General features: G+C 37.4%; 4 protein-coding genes and 1 non-coding gene across 6 annotated transcripts; 1 reads left to right on the top strand and 4 right to left on the bottom strand.

Annotated features, from left to right (window-relative positions):
• Positions 1–3591: 3591 nt before the first annotated feature.
• LOC149029992 (large ribosomal subunit protein eL36y-like) lies at positions 3592–5813 on the top strand. Of its 2 annotated transcripts, none has more exons than XM_089142313.1 (5): positions 3592–3648; positions 3728–3778; positions 4469–4576; positions 5093–5292; positions 5461–5812. In XM_089142313.1, exons 3-5 carry the CDS (start codon positions 4475–4477, stop codon positions 5489–5491), a joined length of 333 nt encoding a protein of 110 aa, XP_088998439.1. In that variant the 5' UTR covers positions 3592–3648; positions 3728–3778; positions 4469–4474; the 3' UTR covers positions 5492–5812. The 2 variants fall into 2 exon arrangements, with proteins under 2 accessions (XP_088998439.1, XP_088998440.1); XM_089142314.1 differs by having other exon boundaries at positions 3602–3648; positions 4472–4576; positions 5461–5813.
• Positions 5814–6302: 489 nt separating this feature from the next.
• LOC149029993 (uncharacterized) lies at positions 6303–12634 on the bottom strand. Its single transcript, XM_089142312.1, has 3 exons — positions 12449–12634; positions 10367–12348; positions 6303–7448 (listed from the first exon to the last, which is right to left on the bottom strand). Exons 1-3 carry the CDS (start codon positions 12525–12527, stop codon positions 7365–7367), a joined length of 2145 nt encoding a protein of 714 aa, XP_088998438.1. The 5' UTR covers positions 12528–12634; the 3' UTR covers positions 6303–7364.
• A 5127-nt stretch (positions 12635–17761) lies between these two features.
• On the bottom strand, positions 17762–18782 carry LOC149029994 (protein IQ-domain 26-like). The gene is made up of 3 exons (XM_089144291.1): positions 18438–18782; positions 18193–18357; positions 17762–18112 (listed from the first exon to the last, which is right to left on the bottom strand). The coding sequence occupies exons 1-3, from the start codon at positions 18780–18782 to the stop codon at positions 17762–17764; spliced, it is 861 nt and encodes a 286-aa protein (XP_089000417.1).
• A 1623-nt stretch (positions 18783–20405) lies between these two features.
• Positions 20406–22064, bottom strand: LOC149029995 (uncharacterized). The gene is made up of 2 exons (XM_089152084.1): positions 21735–22064; positions 20406–21201 (listed from the first exon to the last, which is right to left on the bottom strand). The coding sequence occupies exons 1-2, from the start codon at positions 21979–21981 to the stop codon at positions 20975–20977; spliced, it is 474 nt and encodes a 157-aa protein (XP_089008210.1). The 5' UTR covers positions 21982–22064; the 3' UTR covers positions 20406–20974.
• A 1930-nt stretch (positions 22065–23994) lies between these two features.
• TRNAV-CAC (transfer RNA valine (anticodon CAC)) lies at positions 23995–24068 on the bottom strand. Its single transcript has one exon. It is a non-coding gene; the product is annotated as a tRNA-Val (tRNA).
• Between the last annotated feature and the right edge of the window lie 334 nt (positions 24069–24402).

Genomic DNA, 24402 nt, shown 5'->3' on the forward strand with positions numbered 1-24402 from the left:
ACTCCTTTAACTTAAAAGAATTTAAAGAACTAAAAACAGAAATCAGTGAAACTTGTAAGGTAGTTTAGGCATCGCTTGAGATAGAACTTGTTATAACCCTTGATAACTGGCAGCAATCACACACAAAAACAGCACCCAATACACATTCACAAAAATGCACAAATAACTCAGAGCAGAATAAGATGGGAATGCTTCTTCATTGATTTCAGAGAGAACCATTACAGACTAATAATCCTCCCATTAATAGCAGAAAATTCACACAAAAGCTACAGCACAAAAACTTCAATTCCCAAACACTCACTTGAGAGCTAAGCTCTACCATAACAAGCCCATCGATGTTCTATTCCTTCTTCCAGCTGCATTGTTTTGATCAGGTGATCTTAGCATGGTATATTAATGTGGAATGCCTTGTTCCTGAAGGAATTGAGCAAATGGACCTAGCGTTTGACCCAATTCTATGTGTCTACATAAAGCTCCCAAGTTAATTTGATTTCGAAAGGGGTGCAATACATCCATGGAAACATATCTCCACCATTAGGACCGAAATTTGTCATTGATATCCAATCAAACTCCTTTACACCTTCATGATCTTTGATGAGGAAGACAAAGAAAACTAAGCGAACTTCTTCTGGTTTCTAAATCTCTCACTTAATCTCAATAATTACGATGGATAAATTTTATGTATTTATTCTCAAAAACCAGGTAGTTCAACTTCCTTAAAACCCTTAAAAAAAATAACTAGTTTCTCCCCTGGTAACAAAGTGCATGAAATGAGTTACAACAATAGAGTTAAAGAGTTGAAGTAGCCAGCTACCCTTGTCAATCTGGGAGCACAGGCACGGAATCCCATGCATAGATTAATACAAAAAAAAAAAAAATAACACGGAAGGAAAAAGAAGCAATCAACATTTCAAATGGCTTAAATGGATTTAAAGTTTAAACTGGAAAAAACCAAAAACAAATCCCTAACCCCTTTCACACTACACACTTCACACTCCTTAGTTTAGGAAAAATCTATTTTATAGTTAATAACCGTCTTCTCCTCTTTCTAACGAACCTACTTTGGAGTGTTATGGGTATCTTTCACCAAGTCCGGATCAGCGACCCCGACAAGGAGCACTTTGTGCTCACCCGACGTTTCCTGACCACAAAAACTAGTGGGACCCACGGTAAAAAACACTTTTTGGAAAAAATAAAAAATAAAAAATTCCACCAGTGGGACCCTATGGTTTTTGTGGTCAGGAAGCCATGGGGGAGCACTTTGTGCTCTCCCCCGGGGAGATGATCCGGATTCTCTTTCACCTACAAGTCTTTTTTTTTTCACCTACCAGTCAAGAGAGTACATATTTTCTACAAAATAAATGTGGAGTCTATATTTGAATATTGAAAATTTTATTTTTAAAACAAAACCCCTTTAGGTCCAACATGCACCGTATTCTATTGTTAGTAAAATGGCATTTTTTATCATAATACATTGTATTAAATAATCTGAGATGTATTTTAGTTTTTCTAGGTTTGAAATTTGAATAAGACTAAAGGTGTTAGTCTAATTGGGACTCACATATAATTCCATCATTTCAATTATTTTTGTTCTGTTAAAAATTTTATTATATTATTTTTTTAAAATCTAGAAATTAGATAATTTGCAACAGCCAGCCAATAGCTTTTGAATGTCAATGTATATTTGTGGGATTCATTAACAAAACATAAAAATATATAAATGGGCTTTCATTAGGACATGACAATTGGATGGGTCAAGTCTATCCATAAAATTATGGGTCCATGTCCATTCCACCTACCAAACAATTGCAGATAGATTAAGATTGGTGGTATTTTTATGCCTTTGATGGAGAGATAGAAGACATGAGAAACCATGGCAAAACCAAACGGATCTGTGAAGGATTCATGCGGAAAGCTCTTCTCTTCATCTCCTAACTCCTCAGAACAGTAAATACAAGTCGGTAATGACAAATCCGACGAGATTCTGTGGTTCTATTCTTTCTTTGTTTCTTCAAGATCTACAAAGTTTTGTTATGTTATTTTGCTCCAATTCGTGTTCTGTTTTTTTTTCTAGTTCGTTGCCATTGGAAATTAAGAAACAGAAGGAAAAATGTGAAAGGAGTGGAAGAGAGACGGAAAATGACGGAAGAGGAGAAGAAAGAAAACCGGAGAATATTGTTGGAGCTTCTAACCGCAAAAATCAGTCTCTAGATTGGGGTTTTGATTCAGCTAGTAGCAGGGGCTGAATTTGTAAATTTATAAAACTCTAAAACTTAAAATGCAAAAGAAAAAATATATATATATTTACATATAAGATCCTTGAGTTTTTAATTTGGATCGTTAAACATAAGATTGATGATGTGGTCGAATCTCGACCATCGGCTGCTACTAGCAGGAGCAGCAGCAGCTACAAATAAAAATCCATTTAAACTAGGGGTGCAAGTTTGGCCTTGACAGCCCTGACCTACCCTAAGCCCGCCCTGAGCCCAAATAGGGCTTGGGCTCAAGATTTTGGGCGGGCTTGGGATTACTCTTTGGCCAACCGGGCTTGTCTCGACCCTAGCACTGATTTTTTGCCTTGATCCTGGCCCTGATTGGCATTGATTCTAGTCCTAATACTAGCCCTAATTTTGTCCATGATGCTTGATCTCAATGAATTAGGATCATGGACAAAGATAGGGCCAATTAGGGCCAAAAGACTGGGATAGGGCCAATCAGGCAATAATGGGCTTTGCTTAGCCTTGTAAGGCTTATGGTCAAGGATAATAATTATTGGCTCCTGAATTAGGGTAAAGGCGGGAATGAGCTTAGATTAGAATATATAGGGTTGGGCTTGGGATTGTAAAAGCCAGGCTCAGCCCGACCCTGTTGAAGCCCTAATCTGAATGCCTCAAACAAAATCACAACAATAGGAACAACATGACAATTTTTATTTTTCAATATTTTCTAAGAGGCTATATGAAAATCTATGAAAAAAAACCAACCTAATTCATGTAAATTACAAAATTTAGTGAAATGATCAATTAGGTAAATACTTATTTTCTGATGTGATCTGGAAAACACCTCAACTGAATCTATAGAAGAAAGAACTAATTTAAACAGTAGAGTTTAATCAGAGCAGAAGGGGGCAAGCATACAAGGGAAGTTAAGTATGCATTTGGAAGACCACTTCTTATGCAAAACCATTTTTTAATGTTTCTGTGCTAAAAGACCATTTTTTGTTTGGAAATGGATGTTTGATAAATCTGTTTTGAAAATATTTCTAGAACATTGTTAGAATAAGTTGTAGTTTGATAAATTTGTTTTAAGATTTCAATCATAATCAATTTTATCATTTTTGTTTTTGTTTTTTGATAAAATATCTTTTTGATGTTCTGCAAAAGGGTTCTTCAGACTACTTTTCTTGTTGGTCCATTCTTGAAAAATAGAACAAACGATTCCAAAATGTTCTTCGGTTCCCAAAGAGCATAACAACGCCAAAAACCTTTCCTTAGAGGGTCAAAATTGTCATATGGAATTTTTTGTATGCGACTATACGAGTAGACCGAATTACCCCTTCGATGGTCATAGTATGCCTCATCGCTAGAATCATATAAGTATTTCATGTTCCGTAAACCCTAACTTTCTCTGTTCATTCTCACTTCGCAGGTGAGAGGAATTCCCGATTTCTCTGTGATGATTCTCGATTTTCATTTATGGAGTTTTGAATTAGTTTTTCTTTTTGCAGATTTTAATTCGAGTTGTTCTCTGAAGGGTCTCTAGCGGATCACATCAGGAGGTAAGTATTTAACTTTGTCGATTTCTACAATAAATTCTCGACCTGTTTGTTTGATTTCCTCATAGAATGTATGGTTCAAGGTTTTTAATTTGTTTGTTTGGTTTTTCTCCCCACAATACTGATGACTGTTACTTCTTTCTTACGGCCGAGATTTTGCTTTTAGGTTTGATGAGATGATTTTTCTTTGTCATTGGAGATGTGAAATGCTTCTTGCTTATTAATTATGTTTTCGTTTTCTATACTTAGCTACGTATTCATGGTAAATGTACATCCTGAAAAATCTGTACATGGTGACTCTGTTCATGAGCTCCAGTGGATAGACAAGAAAGATCATATTTTGCCGACTTCCAGTATATGGGCATAGTCCATGATAATGTTCTTGTTTTTGTTTCCGCCAGTCATAATTAGGCCATTTCCCTACAAATTACCAGGTTTCAATCCAAAAAAGTTTGGTTTCCTAGCTAGTCAAAACCAGGGTTGGCATGGAGTTCTTGAAACTTGTAGATGGGTTTAACTTATGTTAACTGCCACTATTGCAACTGCTACATCACTAGAACTCCATTTCATGACTTGTGTTATTCTTTAGTGAATTGGATTAGGATGATTTTTGTTTTAGACATTGTCAAGGAAAGTAACCAATTATGTTTACTTGTGGCATTCTGGCTGATGTTGCATTTGAATTGGCTGCAGCAGGTAATGGCTCCACAACAGCCAAAGAGTGGCCTCTTTGTGGGGCTGAACAGAGGTCATATTGTGACGAAGAAAGAATTGGCACCTCGCCCATCTAATAGAAAAGGAGTAAGTAACAATCATTCATGCTGTCTATTTATGACCTGTTTTACTTCATAAACTTGCCCCTTTTGTGTTGAAGTTTTGTGAATTTTGAGTCCAGTTCCTCTCTATCTGCATGGAGAGGAATGCACATGATTGTATGCTTGACACGTGTCCAATCTAAAAACAAAATCTTCATTTCTAAAAAAATTCTGTAAATGTAGGAATCCAAATATTCAATCTCACTTTCTAAAAAGAGGATTTTGTTATTAGATTGGACACATATAAAGCATCCAACCATGTGGATTGAAAATTTATATCTTTATGTGGGTAGAAGATCCAAACTTCTCAGTTGATATCAGGTTCTCTCTTTCTTTTCATTTTATTCTTTTACAGTTGTATATAAAATGTTGACTTGGTCAATTGCTGGGTTGCATTTCTTTTGTTTGTCTGGTGGATTGAGTAGCATAGACTGTTAAAAATAGATGCATCCTATCATTTTTTTGGGTTAATTTGACTTACATTTTCACTATGTCTATTCAGAAAACCAGTAAAAGAGTCATCTTTGTGAGAAATCTGATCAGGGAAGTTGCTGGTTTTGCACCTTATGAAAAGAGAATCACTGAGCTTTTGAAAGTCGGCAAAGACAAGCGTGCATTGAAAGTTGCGAAGAGGAAGCTTGGAACTCACAAGAGAGCAAAGAAGAAGCGTGAGGAGATGTCTAATGTTCTCCGCAAGATGAGGTAATTTATTTTGTTCCCTATACGACTTTTTGGCCTAAAACTGATAAAATTACAGTGTCCCCCACCTTATTGCTTCCCTACATGTTAGATAGTCAACTACTCAACTGAATTTTGTAGTTTAAAAGTTGCTTCTCCAGTCTTTTAACTCTTGGTTCTGATTTAATGCAGATCTGCTGGAGTAGGAGACAAGAAGAAGTGAGGATATGCATCACGTGACCTGCAACTTGCTTAGTCTGTTGAAGAGAAGATCTCTAGATGTAGAACAAAATTTTGTCCTAACCCGGATTGTTTTTGTTTGCAATGGGAACAATCGCTTGGCAAATTTTCAGTTTTGTTTGAGGAATCAGAAGTTGTATGTTTTAGCAACGTCACAAGTTCTTGATTTCCTACTCGTACGTTGTTTACTATTTTGGAGCCAGAACTGCTACTCAGTTTTACCTGAAATTGGCATTTCGGATGACTTTGGTAGTGTTTGCCCATTAATCAAGAATTTTGGCTTGGCCTCTTCTTTTCAGTTGTGTTGTATTCCATTGGTTGTAGATATAAGGGATTTACCCAGTGCATGAGGCTCTCATTACTGAAGAGTCTGACCATGGTGTATTCAGTTTTGAGAGGCTGCTCCTTTAATCAGATTCAATTCCTCTCTGCCATTAGGTTTATGTGTCTTCTAGGAATAATTGGGACTTGGGAGAGTGGTATCTCCTTTTTGCACTGGTATTGTATCAGAAATGTTGACTAAGAGGAAGAACACTAACTCAGTGCAGGAGTCCTGAGGAATTAAGATGGCATCTATGATTTGTGCTGCTTCTGTTCTCTTTGATGCATGAGAAAAAAGAAGGAAAGCATTACTGACTTTGCTGACATATCAAATCAAATTCACTGTTTGTAATCCAAGAGAAGTGTGAATTCTGAAGAAATGATTCAGATATACAGAAACCGGCGGAGTTTGTGTATCTGGTCGAACATCCTATGGAAATGGAAATGGGACACAATGAAAGAAAAAAAAAAGAAAAAAAATACTACTTATTACCTTAGCAGTCATCATCTAATCTTTTGGGCGAGCCTTCGTTAAAATTTTCATGGGTTTATTATCTATTGGTCGTGTTTAGTCTCTGTACAAGGCTTTACCCATCCCACACTCCTTTCCCTTATTTTTGCAACAAAATTTATCTGTGTTGTGCAGTCAGCAAGCATCTCATTGAAGATCTTGCAGTTTATAAGTGAAAGAATATTTGCAAAATCCATGTTGAATACTAATAATTTACAGATTTCCGTTAGTGTCTGGTAATTTTGATGATAATAAATTAAGGAAAGACATGTCAAAGGCATATAATAACTTAATATTACATTAAAAATGAAATTCAGAGCCGTGTGCTTCTTTTTTAGGTATGATCAAAATTGAGCAACTAATTTATCCTTCTTCTTGTACAGCATCAACATCAACAACTACTTGTTTTAACCAAGTCAAATATTGCAACCCCTACATTCTAGTTACTACTGTAATTGTGAATGATTTTGTTGTCATTCCATACGTTTTCAACTAGTTTGTTGGATTAATACCTATACTGTATATGTTTAGCTACGCAGTACAAATATGTCACCACTGTTAGACCTTTTGAGCATTCTTGTTTAAGTAGTAGTTGTTCACGCTGAAGAGCTAGAGGGGCATATAATCCTGCTCCAGAAGCTGAACAGTGAACGGTAAAAAGCTTAGATTGGTTAAGAGTCTTAGAGAAGGCTGGATTGTTTTCAGGTCCTATTTCTAGGGAAAGTTTCATGTATGAATCCTGAAACTTGTTGACATGGCCAACCAAAGAGCCATGTAAGGCCGCTTTCATTATATGTAGATAACAGTGGTGGCATGTGGTATGTTAACAGGGACTTCATTCAGAATGATAATATTCATGAAGGTTGAGAAAAGAGATGCGCTTGCAGATCAATAGAGTTCATTCTGCGTTAGCTGAGCTTCTACTATGGAAAAACAGGAAGCTTCTTCTGCTTCTTCTGAATGTCAATCATGGAATTTAAAAAATAAAAATGATCAGTCATCTATCATTGAAGTGGGAGTTAATTCAAGGCGATGTGACTGCTCGATTGCGAATCCGATTTGATCGCCTGACTGGAGTACTGAGCACTTGCTTTACTTCTTCTCCTTCCTGTTTCACACATTCAAAAGAACAGACAGATGTTAAACCTGGATAAATTGTCCTCAATATAATTGCTTTACAAATACTTTTCTGTACATGAATTGAAGCATGGCTTTGCGAAGGTCAGTGGCTTTTTCAGTAAAGATAAAGAAAAAGATGAGGGATACATACTTTCATGGCAATTCTGAAGTGTTCAATCATAATTAGCTACACTCATCATAATTAATTTAAATGCAATATGGCAGCAAGCATCTTATATAGTTAATGCAGCTTACTGTAAACTTTCAATCCAATGAATTTTGCAATTAAACATGCCTGCGGTGGAAAACGATGATAGAAAGACAAAGGTTAGGGTTAATTTATCAAGCATCTTATGTTCTCTATCTGCAGGAAAAACAGGCAATACTGAGGTAACCGACATTATTCATGGGAAGCTCCAAGACTATTGGCAGATGAGAGACAAGTTGTTATTTAATCAACCGCCTCCCAGCAGCTTTGAACTTAAGATACCCTAGAGGTTCTATATGACGCCCCATCGGATGTCTCATCTCGAGTTTTGGTTGCATTGTTTATGTTCATGCCCGGGTGGTGATAAACTTGATCCTCGTGCTCGCAAATGTGTGTTTTGGGATACCCCTACAAAAGGGTTACAAATGCTTGACCCACCACCGGTAAACTATCACGGGATGTGTCTTTTGATGAAACTCAGATGTTCTTTTCTAGCAGAATCAAACCAAGGGGAGATAGATTACGGTGAATTTGTTCCCGCCCCACTACCAAGATACCGGACAACATGTCCGCAAGGGCTGATGCTAATGAAGACAATGTTATGGGTGACACCACCGAAGGTAGCACTATTATAGGTGATGTTACGAAGATACCGACGGAAATCTACATGGTGAAGCAACACAGATGTACCTAATGCAGAAATGAACAGCTGAAACTATAGCGCAATTACCAATCGTAGATCTAATCGAGCCCCACCCAAGGAGATTGCGCGATTTACCACACAACGTAAGTTCCCAATCCAGCCTCATATAAGTATGATAATATCTCCCTCAATATTTGCATATCTTCGGCCGTTGAAGACCACAAGGAGCCGACCAATTATTGAAGCAAGAATTCACCTAAATGGGTGAAGGCTATGAATGAGGAATTAGAAGCTCTTCATAAAAATAAAACATGGGATATAGTGCAACTCCCAAGTGGCAAACATCCAGTGGATGTCGTGGGTCTACAAGACCAAACAAGAGTGATGGTACCAGAGAGGTATAAGGCAAGACTTGGCCAAAGGATACACTCAAACAATGGAGTTGATATAGAGAGACATTGCTCCCGTAGTTAAAATGAATACGCAAGAGTGTTAATGTCAATGCCAAATGTGGATGGCCACTGCAAATGGATGTGAAAATGCCTTTACGGGAGACTTACAAGAGGAAGTTATATGGAAATTCCTCCGGTCACCCATTAGAAAATCAAGATGGACTTGCTTGTAAATGAAGAAAGCAATATATGGCCTAAAGCAATCACCACGAGCATGGTATGAAAAGTTAAGTACAGCTCTATTAGATTTGGATTCACTAGAAGTGGATCAGATTCCTCCATGTTTGTGAAGAAAGCCACGCACAACAAGAATGGATACGTGGATGACATTGTAATCCCGGAGATGATCATGAAGGAATCAATATCCTCAAAGAATATTTGAAGAAGACTTTGACATCAAGGACTTGGGACAACTCGATACTTCTGGAATTGAAGTGCCGATCTAGTAAAGGATTATTCACTCTCAAAGGAAATATGTTCTTGACTGTGAAGGAAACGCAAAGGGTGTGAAACCAGCCAATACACCCATGGATTACACTGTAAGGTTACAAGATGATTCTCCAGCAGGATAATAATTGTTTTCAAAGGTTGGTTGGAAAATTGATTTACTGACCAACCGCACGACAGCATATGCAAGAGCTATGCGACTATGCATAATCCACCAAAGGGCACATGGAATTGGTTAATCAATACTACGATCCAAGTCTCCCAGGAAGGGGCATTGCATGAAGAAGAATGGACACACAAACATGAAGGATATGCCGACGCAGATTGGGTGGCAATCCACGATCAAGATCAACTACCGGCTGTATATTCGTAGGAGAAAATTAGTCTCTTGGAGAAGTAAAAACAAAATGTTGTCGCTCGTCAGTGCAGAAGAGATAGAGCAATGGCGCCGCCACAGTGAATTAGCCGGATTGGTGCCCTACTCAAGAATTGGGGTGAGAGGTTCTAAAAACCCATGAAGTGCCGGACAACAAGCGGCCACACACATTGCCTCAATCCGGTGTTTCATGAAAGAACTAAACACATGAAGTTGATTGTCATTTTGTTCGTGAGAAGGTCAGGATGGAACTATAGAAACTCCTTATGTAAGAAGTGAAAATCAACGCGATGTCTTCACCAAAGCCGCAAAGGGATTGTTTCAAATTGCATTGAACAAGTTGACCTCAAATGATATTTTCGATCCAACTTGAGGGGGAGTGTTATGAATGTAACTTGCTAGTCTTCCAACCATAAGGAGACAGCAGAGAGGGGGAGTTATATTAGAATTTAACTCTTGTAAAACTCTTACTCTTTTCTATTTATAGATAATGAAACCTCACCCCAGAAATAGTTGATTGGGGTTTTCTTGTCGTGGATGTAGGCTTCACAATGAATGCCGAACCACGTTAATTCTTGAGTTCTTGTGTGAATGTTTATAATAAATTCAACATTAGGGTTAATTTATCAAGCATCTTATGTTCTCTATCTGCAGGAAAAATTTTTAGTTAAGCATAGTAGGAATCATGACAGACAAACTTAAGTAGTTGAAAATCCATGAAAATCAGAATCCTACAACCACAAATAAAATAGCTAAACAGATGCAAGGAAAGGGTGCTGACCTCTTTCATCACAATGTTCTTCTGGGCAGTAAAGCTTCCATATGATGAGAAATCTGCAGCAAAGGACTCTGAAGGAGACTGATGTATGTCATTCACAGAGGAAGCAATCTTCCCCCTTGGCCTCTTATCTTGAGATGTTGAAAAACTTACGTCGTCTTCCACTTTCTTGGATTTCAAACCACTGATCTTCAGAGAGCTTGTGAATTCGCAGAGCAACTCCACTTCTGGAGTTGCTCTCTGGCGGGGCTCATTGAAAGCCTTGTCCATGGAATGAACTGAAGGCGAAAGGTGTAAGAGAGAATCATCTTTTGGCATAGATTCAGGAGGTGAAAGTTCTAAGAAACTGGTCTCTACTCTCACAGGTTCAGAAGTTGGCTGAACCCTCAAGGGTGAACTCTTTATGGTTTTCCTGTTTTTGAGATGAAGCAACCCAAAAACCAAAGATATGGCAATTACAGACACTCCAGCAGCAGCCATGGCAATATCAGAAGCCATATGTTCAATTTGATCTTTCTCCTCTACATCAATTGCCCTTGCACCAGAAACCAACTGAGTTTGAGGCACCTGGTTGCTCTTGTTATCCTCTGTATCCAGTAGCTCTAACATTTTATCTGGTTTGCCAGAAATTTTTTGGACCCTTTCCCTCCGTGACTCAATTTCCTGTTCTAGTGTTCCTTCACTGGCAGCTCCCCCTGATGCTTGAGTCATGGCTTTGTCATTCTTTTGTTCAGTCCCTACTTGTTCTGAACCTGCAATTTCCTGTTCTAGCGTTCCTTCATCAGCAGCTCCCCCTGATGCTTGAGTCATGGCTTTATCTTTCTCTTGTTCAGTACCAACTGGGTCTGAACCTGCAATTTGACTATCCACCCAATGTGAAATCAACTCAGTCTGGGAATCTGGCATTGACTGCGCCTCATTTTCTAACTGCTGCAGCTCCACTTCTTCAGCCAAATGATGAAAACTTTCCCCTGCTTTCACCATGTGGCTGTCAGAGGCCTCCATGTGTTCTCTAGCGTGTAGGTCTGACACTTCACTCGTAATATCATTAGTTTGCCTGGTTTCTTGCATTCCAATGCTAAATACCATCGCTTCTTGAATAGCCTCAGGAGAAACCGTTTCATTTCGAATTCTAACGCCATGAGAGTTTTCATGTTCTTGATCCAAGAAACCCATTGCAGTGATCCTCGTAGTTGCTCGAAGAAGAAATTTATGAACCTTCTGGGAACATTCTCTGACTTGCAGTGCTTGAATATAAGGTGGAGGTGTGGCAGAGTTCATAGAAGATGTATACATGGTAGAAAGCATTAGAATGCCAAGGAGAAGAAAGGTTTTGAATACCTTCTTAAAATTCAAATGCTTCTTATCCACTTCAAACTCTTCCATATCTTCATCATCGTCACTGAGATTGCTTTCATCTTCTCGCAAGCTCTCTCCTGACGAAGAGGACGAAGACCCATCAGTATCCACTGATTGGTCTGATTCTTCTTCAACTGATCCCTGGAGCTTAAGCCCTTTCTCCTCTGTTGTTAGTTCATTCTCTCTATGAACGAGAAATTCACGTCGCCTGTTAGGTCTGTACCTGAGGAATTTGGGCCTAGGGGACAAGTAATTCGTCAATGGATCATAAGGCTGGGAAGAAGGGTTAGCAGCAGAAATATTCTCTTGATCCAACTCAGAAACTTTAGAGGATACATCTGGCGTCAGGGATGAATAACGATCTAGATCATTATAACCTGTATTTACATAAGTCAATCTCTTACTTGAAACAGGGGATTTATCGACATGGGTAGCATAGACGATCGCTTCAGGAGGTTCGTTTCTCTCGCCCAAAATCTTTTTGGCAGACGCAGCCTTGGAAGCAGTTGAAATAGTGTGTGACATGAAATTCTTAGGGCTCTGCAATGTTGAACCCATTTGGTGAGTGCTTCGGTCGTTCTCGTTAACCATTCCCGCGTTTGAATAGCTACTTCTTGGTTGAAGATCTGGAATATCGAAGGAAAGAGTTTCAGAGAGAAAGTGAACGAGTCAAAGATGTTAAAAGAAACAGAAGACAAAATGAGAAAGTTAAAAGAAGAGTCATACCAAGTAAAGAGAACCTTTGAGTTGCAGGAGACTTGGGTGAAGAAGACGAATGGTTCTTCTTGAAATCGAAACCATCCATTTCTATCTTCTTTCGGCGCTCTTTATTCCTCAGATTCTGCACTTTACTATCTGTGAGTAGAAAGCCTTTCGAGTAAGAACGAAGTGCAAGTGAAACAAGAGACGATCGTTCTGATTGTTGCTAACAGCTTTAGTATCATTCAAATTTTGAATAACTTTTCGACCGTTAAGATTCTTAGAGTCTCAACGGCACAATTCTGATAGACCGTCTAGGAACCGTGAATTTCTCCATCTGATCCTAGACCGAGTCTTTAATCTACGGTTATGGCCTTGTGGGTTTATCACAATCGGAACCTACGCAAGGTCTGCCCAAAGTGTTGGCCAGGCCCATGTACATTACTCATGGGCCGTGGGCCATGGTCCATGGTCAATGGGCCTTCCTCTTGGACATGGATCACCATAATGGATATTGATGCAAGTTGAATCCAGTCCAAGGGCCTTTTTGGGTTTTTGGGTTTTCTGGGGGACCAATTCGCATAGATCTAGGGGTGTCAAATAAAATCTTGTCGGCCCGAACCGACCCAAATCCACCATGAGCCCAACTTGACCTTAGCCAGACTATTTTAATCCAAAGGGCGTGTTAGGTTTAAATAACTGGCCCTAGCAGGGTTAGGTAGCATTTAGGTTTAGCCCTCGGGCTGACATGGCCCAGCCCTAGTCAAATTAGAGTTATACATAAATTGAGTTTGGATAATTGCCTAACTAGATATCCAACCAACAATCTGCTAAACAGAAAAAGCTAGCAATGTCAATGGATTGGCTAAGTTGGCAAACACCAACATTTCATAACTTAATAAAAGGTCAAGACTTCAAATCTCTAAGGAGTAACTAACCCATGCATTTTGTTTTGTTTTCAAGGCCATTTGAGGGTAAACTTATCAAGGTAAATTAATGCGGGTTGGGTTTAGAAAAACTCTGTGAGACCCTCTCAAGGTAAATCAAGGTGGATTGGGCTTAGAAGAACCCTAATGGGTAGGGTTTGAATTTGAAGTTCTCCAACCCTGTAAAGGTTGGGTAAGGTTTGGGATTGGAGGTTTAGGTCCTTAGGTTTAAGGTTTAGGGTTAAGGGCTGACCAAACCAACTCATTGACACCCCTACGTAGATCCCTCTCTGATCCAATCCATTAATTTAATATCTAGTTTTTTTTGTTTTTTTTTTTTTTTTTTTGGGTGGGGTGGGGGGAGTGTAAAAAATATAATTGTGTTCATAACCTTCTTATAAAAAGTATAATCTTCTTATAATCCATTAATTTATGAAGATAGGAAATTCCGTGGAAAGTGTACTTGAAATTGGAAAGCAACATCAATTCCCATACAGAATTAAATGACTACAACAACCCTAGAAGGAAATTTATCAAAACCACATTGGCATTGGGATTGGGCGTGTTCCTACAACGGATCTGCTATGAACTATGAAAGAATTCCTACCAAAAAGAACAAAACAAGGGAAAACTATGGAAGCACAAAATCCCAGAAGAACTCCATTAGAAGTCATTTTCGCAGGGAAAAGTGAGCGTGAGAGATTCTTCTTCGCGATGAATGGCGACCAACAACAACTATATATGGTTCGTTGGTGACGACAGCGAACGTGGAGAAGATACTGAGGCTCAACACGCTCAAGCGAAGCAGAAAAATTCGTTGATGGATCTAAAAACCAGTGGTGATTCAAAGAATGGCACCAATTGCAATGGTTGATTTTAGCCGGAAAGCAGCCACTTCAAGAACGAAATTTAAAAACAAGTGCATACGGAACAAATCTAGGAGTGCTCTGATACCATGTTTGGAATAAACACAAGATTTTAACGTGGTTCAATTTTCAATATGAAGTCTACGTCCACGGTAAAATTCCCAATCAACTATGTTTACGGATAATTTTCATTATCTTTAAATAAAGATGGTAGTGTACATGATGTGGTATTTTACAATGGTAGAGTTCTACTCGATACCATATTTGGAATAAACACAAGATTTTAACGTGGTTCAATTTTCAATATGAAGTCTACGTCCACGGTGAAATTCCCAATCAACTATGTTTTACGGATAATTTTCATTATCTTTAAATAAAGATGGTAGTGTACATGATGTGGTATTTTACAATGAGTAGAGTTCTACTCTGATACCATGTTTGGAATAAACACAAGATTTTAACGTGGTTCAATTTTCAATATGAAGTCTACGTCCACGGTGAAATTCCCAATCAACTATGTTTTACGGATAATTTTCATTATCTTTAAATAAAGATGGTAGTGTACATGATGTGGTATTTTACAATGAGTAGAGTTCTATAAAGAATGAGAACTTTACAATGCTTAGGACTCGTAACTTTCTACGATTGAATTATGTGTAATTTTTTTTGTATTGTTACTTTAATTAATCTATATTTTGTCCAAAAAAAACTATATTATTATCAATAACTTACCTATTTTTTTCAAATGTGTGGGCCCCAAAAAATATTTGGCCTTACTATTTAATATAATAAAATAATTCAGAGGTAGGACTCCCAATAGGTTTTATAAGGGTCAACACAATGGGATTAAATTCTCGGCGGCCGAAAATGGGGGCGGCCATCCAGCTGCTGCACAGGATGGCCGCCACGTGTTCATCCAAAAATCTGATCATTGGTTAATATTTTTTTATAAATGGGTAAACTGAACCCGGTTCTGAAACTAAACCAACGGTTTCATTTTCCCCTGCTCTCTCCATCGCTACTTGGCCGATCGTCCTTCTCTCAATACCTTTCTTGCCTTTCTCAACACGGTGAGTAATCAAGAGAGTTGCAGAATCTCACTGCTGTGTAGTTGGATGCGTTTCGAGGTCAGACGAGAGACAAAGGTATCCATCCATTCAATTCTGCAACTCTCTTGATTACTCACCGTGTTGACTGTGTTTAATTTTAAGATGATAAAACGGTAAAATAAATGCTATTTTTTAAACCCGCTCTCAAATATTCTTTAGAGTAATTTTCAATTGGAGTCCTTGAGGTTTGACTAAAGTTAAATTTCTACAAAGAAAAATGGACTCAAGTTAAATTGAATATGAAAAAAAAAATTTGAATTTTTTCATTTAGGGGGGTGGCATGAGTTTTGTGACCAAGTCGGGGAGTGCATGTATATATATTTTTTTGGGTGAACCCTCTGTGATTAAACAAATGGAAAGAAACATAACAATGTCATGCTAGAATATTTTTCACTTCCTGTCTCAATGCTGAAAAGTAGTCTTCTTTTTTCTTTGGTTCGTTCTCTTTGAAATCCTTTTGTATACTTGATTAATTGAGGGTAAATCCTCTCATTTGTTGGAAGAGAAGTTCTCATCAAATCTGTCTTACAACCCTTATCTCTCTACCACATGCAATGCTTTCACTTCTCAAAATCAATGTGCAAACAAATTGATTCTCTATGCCATAGATTTTGGTTAGGAAATAATCAAAAAAAGAAGGTGGCCTTAATCTCATGGGACAAATGCTGTACACCAAAACATCTAGGGGGACTAGGGCTCAAGAAAGTTGACGATATAAATAAAGCCCTGCTGCTCAAACAAGACTGGAAACTTCTTAATGAGCCCACATCCCTATGGGCTTCAGCTATTAAAGCCAAATACTTCCCCAACTCAAGCTTGTTCAATCCCAAAGTCAAAAACAAAAGTGGTTCCTAGCCTTGGCAAAGCCTGTTCGTATCATTCCAGACTTGAAGAACATGATCTCCCGTCAGATAGGGAATGGCACCAACACCTCATTCTGGTGTGACCCCTAGTTACCTGAGGCCAAGATCGTAAGTGAGAAGTACCCTCAATCAAACATTTGGGTACACAACACAACAGTCACTGAAATGTCACAGTATATTTTGGTAAACAGAGAGTATCTCTCAAACTTTAATCTCACTCAATTCCCTATCTCCCTTTTGAATCTCAATCATTCACATGACACTTGGATATCACACATATCCACCAAGGGTGATTTCTTTTCTAAATTGGTAGGTAAGGCTCTGAGTAAACAAAAATTTGATATAATGACCAGTGCTTTCACCCAATGGTGGAAAATGTTCTGGAAACTACCGCTACATTCCAAACTCAAATCCTTCTTTTGGCGTCTCCTGAATGCAGGGCTACCAATTAGAGCTACACTATCTCGATGGACGAAAATGCACGATCTTTGTGAACTGTGCGGAGATAAGACAGAGACTATCTGGCATGTCTTCATCTCTTGTGAATGGGCTCAAGAGAATCGGGCGGCGAGACCTCTTGGACTGCGAACAGAACACCTAGCTCCAAGATCCATGTTGCACTTGTGCAATAAGTTCTTAGTTGATTTCCAACTAGACAAGCATAAAACTCAATGGTTCTTTTTAGCCTTTGTGACTACATGTTATTTCATATGGGAAGAGAGAAATAATGAATCTATGAAAAAACTTAAGCCCAATCCCCATATGATAATAACAAATATCAACAGATGGCTTCTGGATATGAACCTCTCACCTACTTTGGACAAACACCCCAACAATATCTCTCACAATTCACAACATGAGTATAGAATGCTAGATACTCATTTTTCTATATTATTATATGCATGGGTATATAATGAAGAACTAAAGGTGGCAGAATGGAGTGTGGGATTTATGGGGCATGGCTATTTCACTTTTGCTAAAGCAGGGCAGCTGGAAAAAAAACAACTCGATAGAAGCGTTAATGAAGGGCAATAAAGGAAGGAATCAAGAACACGGACACTGATCGCATCAAAAAAGTATGGATCAATGACATTAAGGCAACCCCCTCTTCGACACTCCACCCAAGTTGCATTGGCCTAATCACCTAATATCTCATTTGGTAGACATTTAATCTACTTTGCTACATGCCACATTTTGTAATTATAAGTCCCCAACACTCCTTAACTCCTTTAATAGTATGGCTAGCAAGTTTATTAGCGATTATGTACCAACCAACAGACTAGGTAGTTTAAGCCCCATACAAACTGATGACATATGTATGATGCTTAACCAGTAATTAATATATTTCATTTTCTTTGATAAAAAAAAGATCAATTTCATACAGAATTAAATGACTACAACAACCCTAGAAGGAAAATTAAACAAAACCACATTGACATTGGAATTGGGCATGTGCCTACAACAGATCTGCTATGAATTCCTACCAAAAAGAAGTACAAAACAAGGGGAAAACAGAATCACAAAAGAAAAACTCCATTAAAGTCATTTTCGCAGGTATCTCCTCTTTCTCTATCAGTCAGCAAACACCTCTCAGTTTCTCCACCCTAGCCAATCCTGCATTCTTGAGATAGAAAGCTTTTTCAACCCGAGAACAGGACCTCTCCATCTCAGCCCTGCTAAAGTTGGCCCTTGATTCATCCTTCCCCATTCGACCTGGACTTGACTTCACTTTGGCCATGAACGATTGGGTGTTGGTCATGTAATTAGGGCATTGCAGAGGAGATGCATTGATTCTACGAGATCTTGATATTGCCCTACTGATATTCATATCCACAATTTCTGGGCTCTTAACCAAGTTGAAACTCGATGATTGCCTCCTAGGTTGAATTGAACTCCTATGCTCTCTGCCTGTTCTCTCAAAATTTTCCTGAAAAATTGAATGTTCCCTTATTAGTTTACACAACAGAAAATGGGTTTCAAATTTGAGATGTTCCAAGTCTTTCTTACAATGAAGGTACGCTGTTGAGCTCTCTGCGACAAAATGGCTTGTTTGGTTCTCATCAGAGCTTGCATCCTACGCAGAGTTGAAGCTGCTCGCTTTCTAACTAGGAAACCCCTAATGTGGGCTTGAACCTTCACTACTCCTTTCAAAGCTCGGAGAGCTTTTCTCGCCTGCAATAAACATCATTGCCCGATTAATAACAAGTCTTGGAAAAAAAAACAGAAAACCCATTCGAGATTCAAACACTTACCAAGTACCCCCTGAAGATAGATTGAATCTTCACTGCAGCCCATCTCTGTCGATCACCACCAAAATTAATTTTTCTCCCATCAATAATAAGTCTAGCCATCTCAGCCGAAGCATATGCAGCAACTAGAGCAGCATCAACCGCGGCAGCCGTGGCTGCAACCACTGCAATTGCTTGCTTGTTGAGCTCTCCATCGGTTTTGTTGTAATGGGATTTCACCAATACAACTTCAGCTTCAATCTCAGGAACAACAGTTGGTAAACTCCATCTTCTCTTATCTTTGCCATAACTGCTCTGTTCCTTCTTCTTCTCCATTAGGTTCTTGAACCATCGAATTGTTTTTCCCATTCTTTAAGCAAAGCAGATATTTAGCAGTAATCCAATAGCTACGTAGTTGTTTCTGTACTTTCTATCTTTAATGAGATTGAAGAGTACTTATACAAATCAAATTTAAATACCTCTAGCTTATTTGTTACCGTTGTTATACTTAGTTTCTAAATTTGATCATTTCGTATTTTTGTTCTTACACATGTTTAGTGTTTAAAGTGGAGAACGTTAAAAAAATTTAAATTTAAAAAGATTCTCCCACTTTTAGGTTTTCTTTTACAAAAATAACCCCTCAAAGGTACTTATGCGTTCATAATTAGTAACTAACAGAATTGCTATCCGGAAAAAAAAAAAGAATTGGTTCTATTCTGCTATTTTCTATTTATAAATCATGTTGAGAGTCGTAAATTTAAGGTGGCATGAGTAGATAAAATTCTTAAAAATCAATTGATGCAACACATCAAATCAAATCTTTAATCATCAAATTTTGTTGCCTTTTATAATTGAATTGATAAGATCACAACAAAATTGAAATAACCAAAAACGAATAAAGGAGTAAAACAACTTAAAAAATATTAACAAACTTTACATTTATTTGTTTCATTATCATCTTCAAATTAAAAGAATCTTATTTCTTTTCTTATCCCTAAAAAAAACCATTGTGAATGGGAAAGCAATTATGATAGGAAGAACATTTTTTTTATATACATAAAGGACGGAAATATTACATAGGCAAGGATTTTACCAAATACCTTCCTGCATTGAAAAAAAAAAAAACACCAAAAGCCTTACCTTCACTAACTCTTTTATCTTTGTTATAAAATCCTAAATATCATTTTAAGGTACAATTGTGGATACTTAAAAGTTAAAGAAATATTTATATATTCTGTTGGCTATCTTGGATTCTTGAAGGGATTTGAACTTTAATTTCCTACAATTGTTGACTTTTTACCAATTGACCCACCCTTTAAGTTTGTTTTAAATATTTATACTACTACAATTATTATAAATACTAAATCAAGTTTCTCTACCAAGAACTAGAACACAAAAAAGAAGATATCATTAAATAATATTTAACAAATCAAACTCACACAACCCTTGTGAGTATATTTTTCTTGCATCAAACTAATATTTTTTTTTTTAGAGGAATTGGATTTCCAATATGGTATGCCTTAAATGTAAAAGGTCAAATCATCAAAGAAAACATGTTAATGCAAAATAAAATACAAATATATATTATATCTACAAAATCCAACCAAAACAGAAACACATATAGTTCGGTATGAGCAACTATCTTATTTGGACATATGCTCGAAACACAACGAGGCAGGCAACACAGACAACAACGAACAAAACACAAGAAAACAGCAGCCGCCCAGGCCAAGAGCCCAGGGAAAAACGAGCACAAAGCAGAGGAAAGGAGGAAGGCAGGCGGCAATAGGAAAAAATCAAAACGTTTATTGGGAAGAAGAGGAGGGGGGGGGGGGGGGCAGCCGGTTAACTGCTACATGCTGATAAAGAAACACCAGGTTTTCCAACCTTCTGTTAATAACTTACAAGTTCATCACCAAAAACCATCGGATTGAAAAATGTAGTGCATGATATCACATATATATATTTACATGTTAGAGATAACATTATGTAATTTATTTCTGGATTAAATAAATTAATAAATTACGTAAAATAAAAAAATCTTGTGTTGTCACAGATGAAGGTGGTTTCACCAGACCAACTACACGTTCTGGTTCTCTTTGATCTAGAAACATCATAACTTCCTAATTCAACATACATCAGGGAAAAAGAAATACAAAAGCAGAAAATCCAGAATTCAATAAATAAAACATCCAAACACATATTAGTTCCAACAAGAGAAAAAATGTTTACTCATTATATACAAGAAAATTAGAATTATAACCTATGAATTGAATGCTACAATGCTGCAGCTTTCAGGTGTTGGGAACAAGATGAGAAAGCAAAAAAAAGATACAACTCTATCAATCAGCCTTATATTGGTCACCTTAGTGTACTAAAATGATTCAGTTGCAGCACAAGTGACAAATACATTATGGTATGCACAAAATGCAAACTTGTTAGTAATTATGATACAATAATGTGGAAGGCAACATGTGTGGTTCTCTTGTGTATACCCACAGTTTCACTCCGATAAAGAGACAGTCAATCAACATTTAAAGTGACAAAACCCAGCAAGGACCCTAAAAATTAAGTGAATCCGGTTGGCTTGGCTGCTTCCTTTTAAAAATGGGTCCATTCAGTGAATCTAATTTATCAAACATAAAGATAAGGTCACTCATCCTCTTCAAAATGATGGGCATAGCAGATATATTACTAGAAATCTTGAGATTTAGTAACCGTATTTTCTCCCAGATTTCAGGATCCTCCTCTGGTAGTAATGTAGCTTTAGTTGATCCACCATGTTCACCTGAATTTGCACAGTTTTTTTTATGGTCAACAATTCAAGAATTATGTTGAATGGAATAAAAATGACATTTTTGTAGGTAATGAGAAGGAATAAAAGAAAGTTAAGAACAGAGGACGCATTGAAATGGAATGCTATTCAAGAAGATACCCTAGAGAACAAAGTGCAGTCATAGTGGCCTAGCTAGGAAATGTGGAGTTCCAGAAGAACAATGGAAAAGTGAATTTTCTGATTTCACTAAAACTGCAGATGGAATGATACATGGGAAGCCTATTCTACTGGAAATTCAGGCCAAAAAAAATAATTGAACTTTAACAAATCACGCCAGCAACCTATAATGTCATTATTGTAGAAGTATTAGTTCACCTAGTAAATTTCAGTTATCGAAGTGAAGAAACAGAAAGCGCAGCAATTAGCTAATTGAAACAGTAGTAGAGTTGCTGGAAGTATACATGACGCAAGGAAAATAAAGAGGAGCTAACAACCAAAATCGACGCTTGATTACTAGGGGGAAAAATGAAACCCTAGAAGCTCACCTGTGACACAATCTCCGGCGACTCCAAGCAGAGCCAATGCGTCTGTATTTGGAAGATGAGGTCTCTGAGCAACAATGATACAAGCAACAGACTTCTTGAATTGATCCGGAAGCGTCGTTCGGAAATGGCGGATTGTTTGAGCCATCTGCTTCACTTGAATCTCTTGACTTTCTACTTCTTCGAAATCGTTCTCTTCTCCTGTAACTTCAGAGCTTCTAGTTCCGAGCGTTCGAAGCTCGTCTGCCATTGTTTCAATTTCTGTCTCCGCGTTGCCGTTAGATCTGGTAGATGTTCTTTCAGGTTCTCTTGTTCTTTTTCAAGGGCGGTCTTTCAAATTCGAAATTCCATTTCCATTGAATGAAGTGTCCTAGTTAAGTAACTTCTTTCTTTTTTCTTCGTTTTTTTTCCTTTTTTTTTTTTTGGGTACAATCACGGTAAAGTGTTGGTCGACGATATGATCTGCTTAGCAACACGACTCCCCAACCCCAAGAGGCCAGGGCAAGAATCCAGGTTATCAAAACATATAATTCCCCATAAAGAAAACAGTGGGGACCGGTCCGCCACCTGGGGAGGAAGGAATATGGATCCCCCAACGAAGCGGCGATATATCGCCAAAAAGCCTATATATCACCGATTTTTTTTATAATATATCACCAAATTCGCCATATTTAATAAAATTCATTTGTTTTTCACCTCTCTGTCCGTAACAGAATGTGAAACATGAGTCATCATCAACATAATTGTATAATGAATTGTAAACTTTAGTACATCCATTCACTAATTGTGTATTTGTGTTCTCTTTGCATGTTTACATTAATTTATATGAATTTTTCAAACTTCAAGTTTTGCCCGCATATAGCCCGAACATGTAACAATCAAAAACTTAAAATTAAGTGATGTTTCATGCAAAAATAATGTTCTCATTGTTTTTATTAGCATCAAATTAGGTTACACAATAAAATTCAAGCCAAAATAACCCTAAACACCATCCAAAATCAGGGGTCGAATTTTCATTGACACTCTACAAAAAGTCACCGACATGTTGGCAAAATGTTGTCATGTCAATGGTGTCGCCAGCCAGCAACACGGTTGACATGGGTCAATGGCATTTTTTGTCAAACCTCAACTTCTTCACTAAGGCTCGTGTTTGGTATCAGATTCTCATGGGTATCTATTATGCCTATTTACCAAGGATAAATTAGTACCACACAGAATTAATTCATTGGTCAAGAATTATATGTAAATAAAAGTTTGGTGAATTTTACATGTAAAGTATTTAAATTTTGAAATTGGAAAATAAGTTTGGTGTCAAGATAAAAAATTATTAAAAATGATTGTAAACAAGTGAGAAAAGATGCAAAAGTATGATGTTGTTAGGAACACGTCCAGAATCGTGCATTGACTATGGTTCCTCCATCAACTCACTGGCTATAGAACTTGAAGTCAAACCCTTTTTACACAAATGAACCGACTAGCTATGAAATCTACCTCAATGGGAAAATCCATAATGGACAACCAAAGTTCATTATGAATCTTGAGGTGAATACTTTCAATTATGTTTAAATAAAAATGAAAATTCATGATAGATGCCAAACAATTTAAAATAATGAAAATTTCTCCATGAATTGACAATGATAATTGATATGCGAAAGAGAGCCTAAGAAGTGTAAGTGTTCCCACTCCGATCCAACTTACCAGAGACTAACTCTGATGCAGTTGGTCATAGGAAATGTTGTTGTCCTTGATTATTTGGGAAGGCATTTTTGCTAAGATGAAGGGATAAGTTAGTTTGGAAGTCTTAGTGAAAGAGCAAGGATGTGATTTTGTAAACTAAAAATTTAAAACTAAATGTAAAAATAACTTTGTATTTACATATATATTCTATCCCTTTAGTGTAGCCCCACCGATTGAAGGCCTTTTATAATCCACACCTATGCAAGCATTAACCCTGTAAAATTACTATGTTGGTCATAGCACTAGCCTATTTTTTATTGGAAACCCAAAGAAGCGGAGTATAGTCCACAACACAAGTATTGGCCCCATTAGTGTAGCCCCACAAAAGGCCTTGTATAATACACCTATGCAAGCATTAACCCTATAAATTACTAGGGTAAGCACTAGCCAAGTTTGAATTGCCCCACCAGAAGCCTAGTATAGTCCACAATGCGAGAAATTGAGGGAGCTTAATTCAAATAGAGGCTGTGAGGCCTAACTCTTGAGGGTAATTGAAAATTGATATTGAAAAAATAAAATTTAATATTGTCTGAGCCCGGGTTCGAACCGGGGACCTCTAGTGTGTGAGACTAGCGTGATAACCAACTACACCACCCAGACGTAATGATTAAAAACTTAAATAATTAGCTAATCTCTTATACATGTACCCAACTTCTAGGGACCTAAACCATACCCAATCCTACGGATTTTTATAAACCCGAACTACCTTAATTACTCTGTCTTATTTTTTATCCTTCTTTGCATGCACATCTATATTATCATTGTGCTAAAAACAAAACAGTAAGCATACTCTATGATTTTAATAATTTTTTTATTGAAAAATCAATGACTGGTACATCAATTTCAGAGAAGAATTCTTATAAAAGGAATTTCAGAGAACGAAAACAAATTTTGAACTCCCATTGTTCACAACCCCATTAATTGTTGACTCTTG

This window comes from Hakea prostrata, chromosome 1, assembly GCF_041222555.1.
Source record: "Hakea prostrata isolate BN-2017 chromosome 1, UWA_Hpros_2, whole genome shotgun sequence".
Taxonomy (NCBI): Eukaryota; Viridiplantae; Streptophyta; class Magnoliopsida; order Proteales; family Proteaceae; genus Hakea; species Hakea prostrata.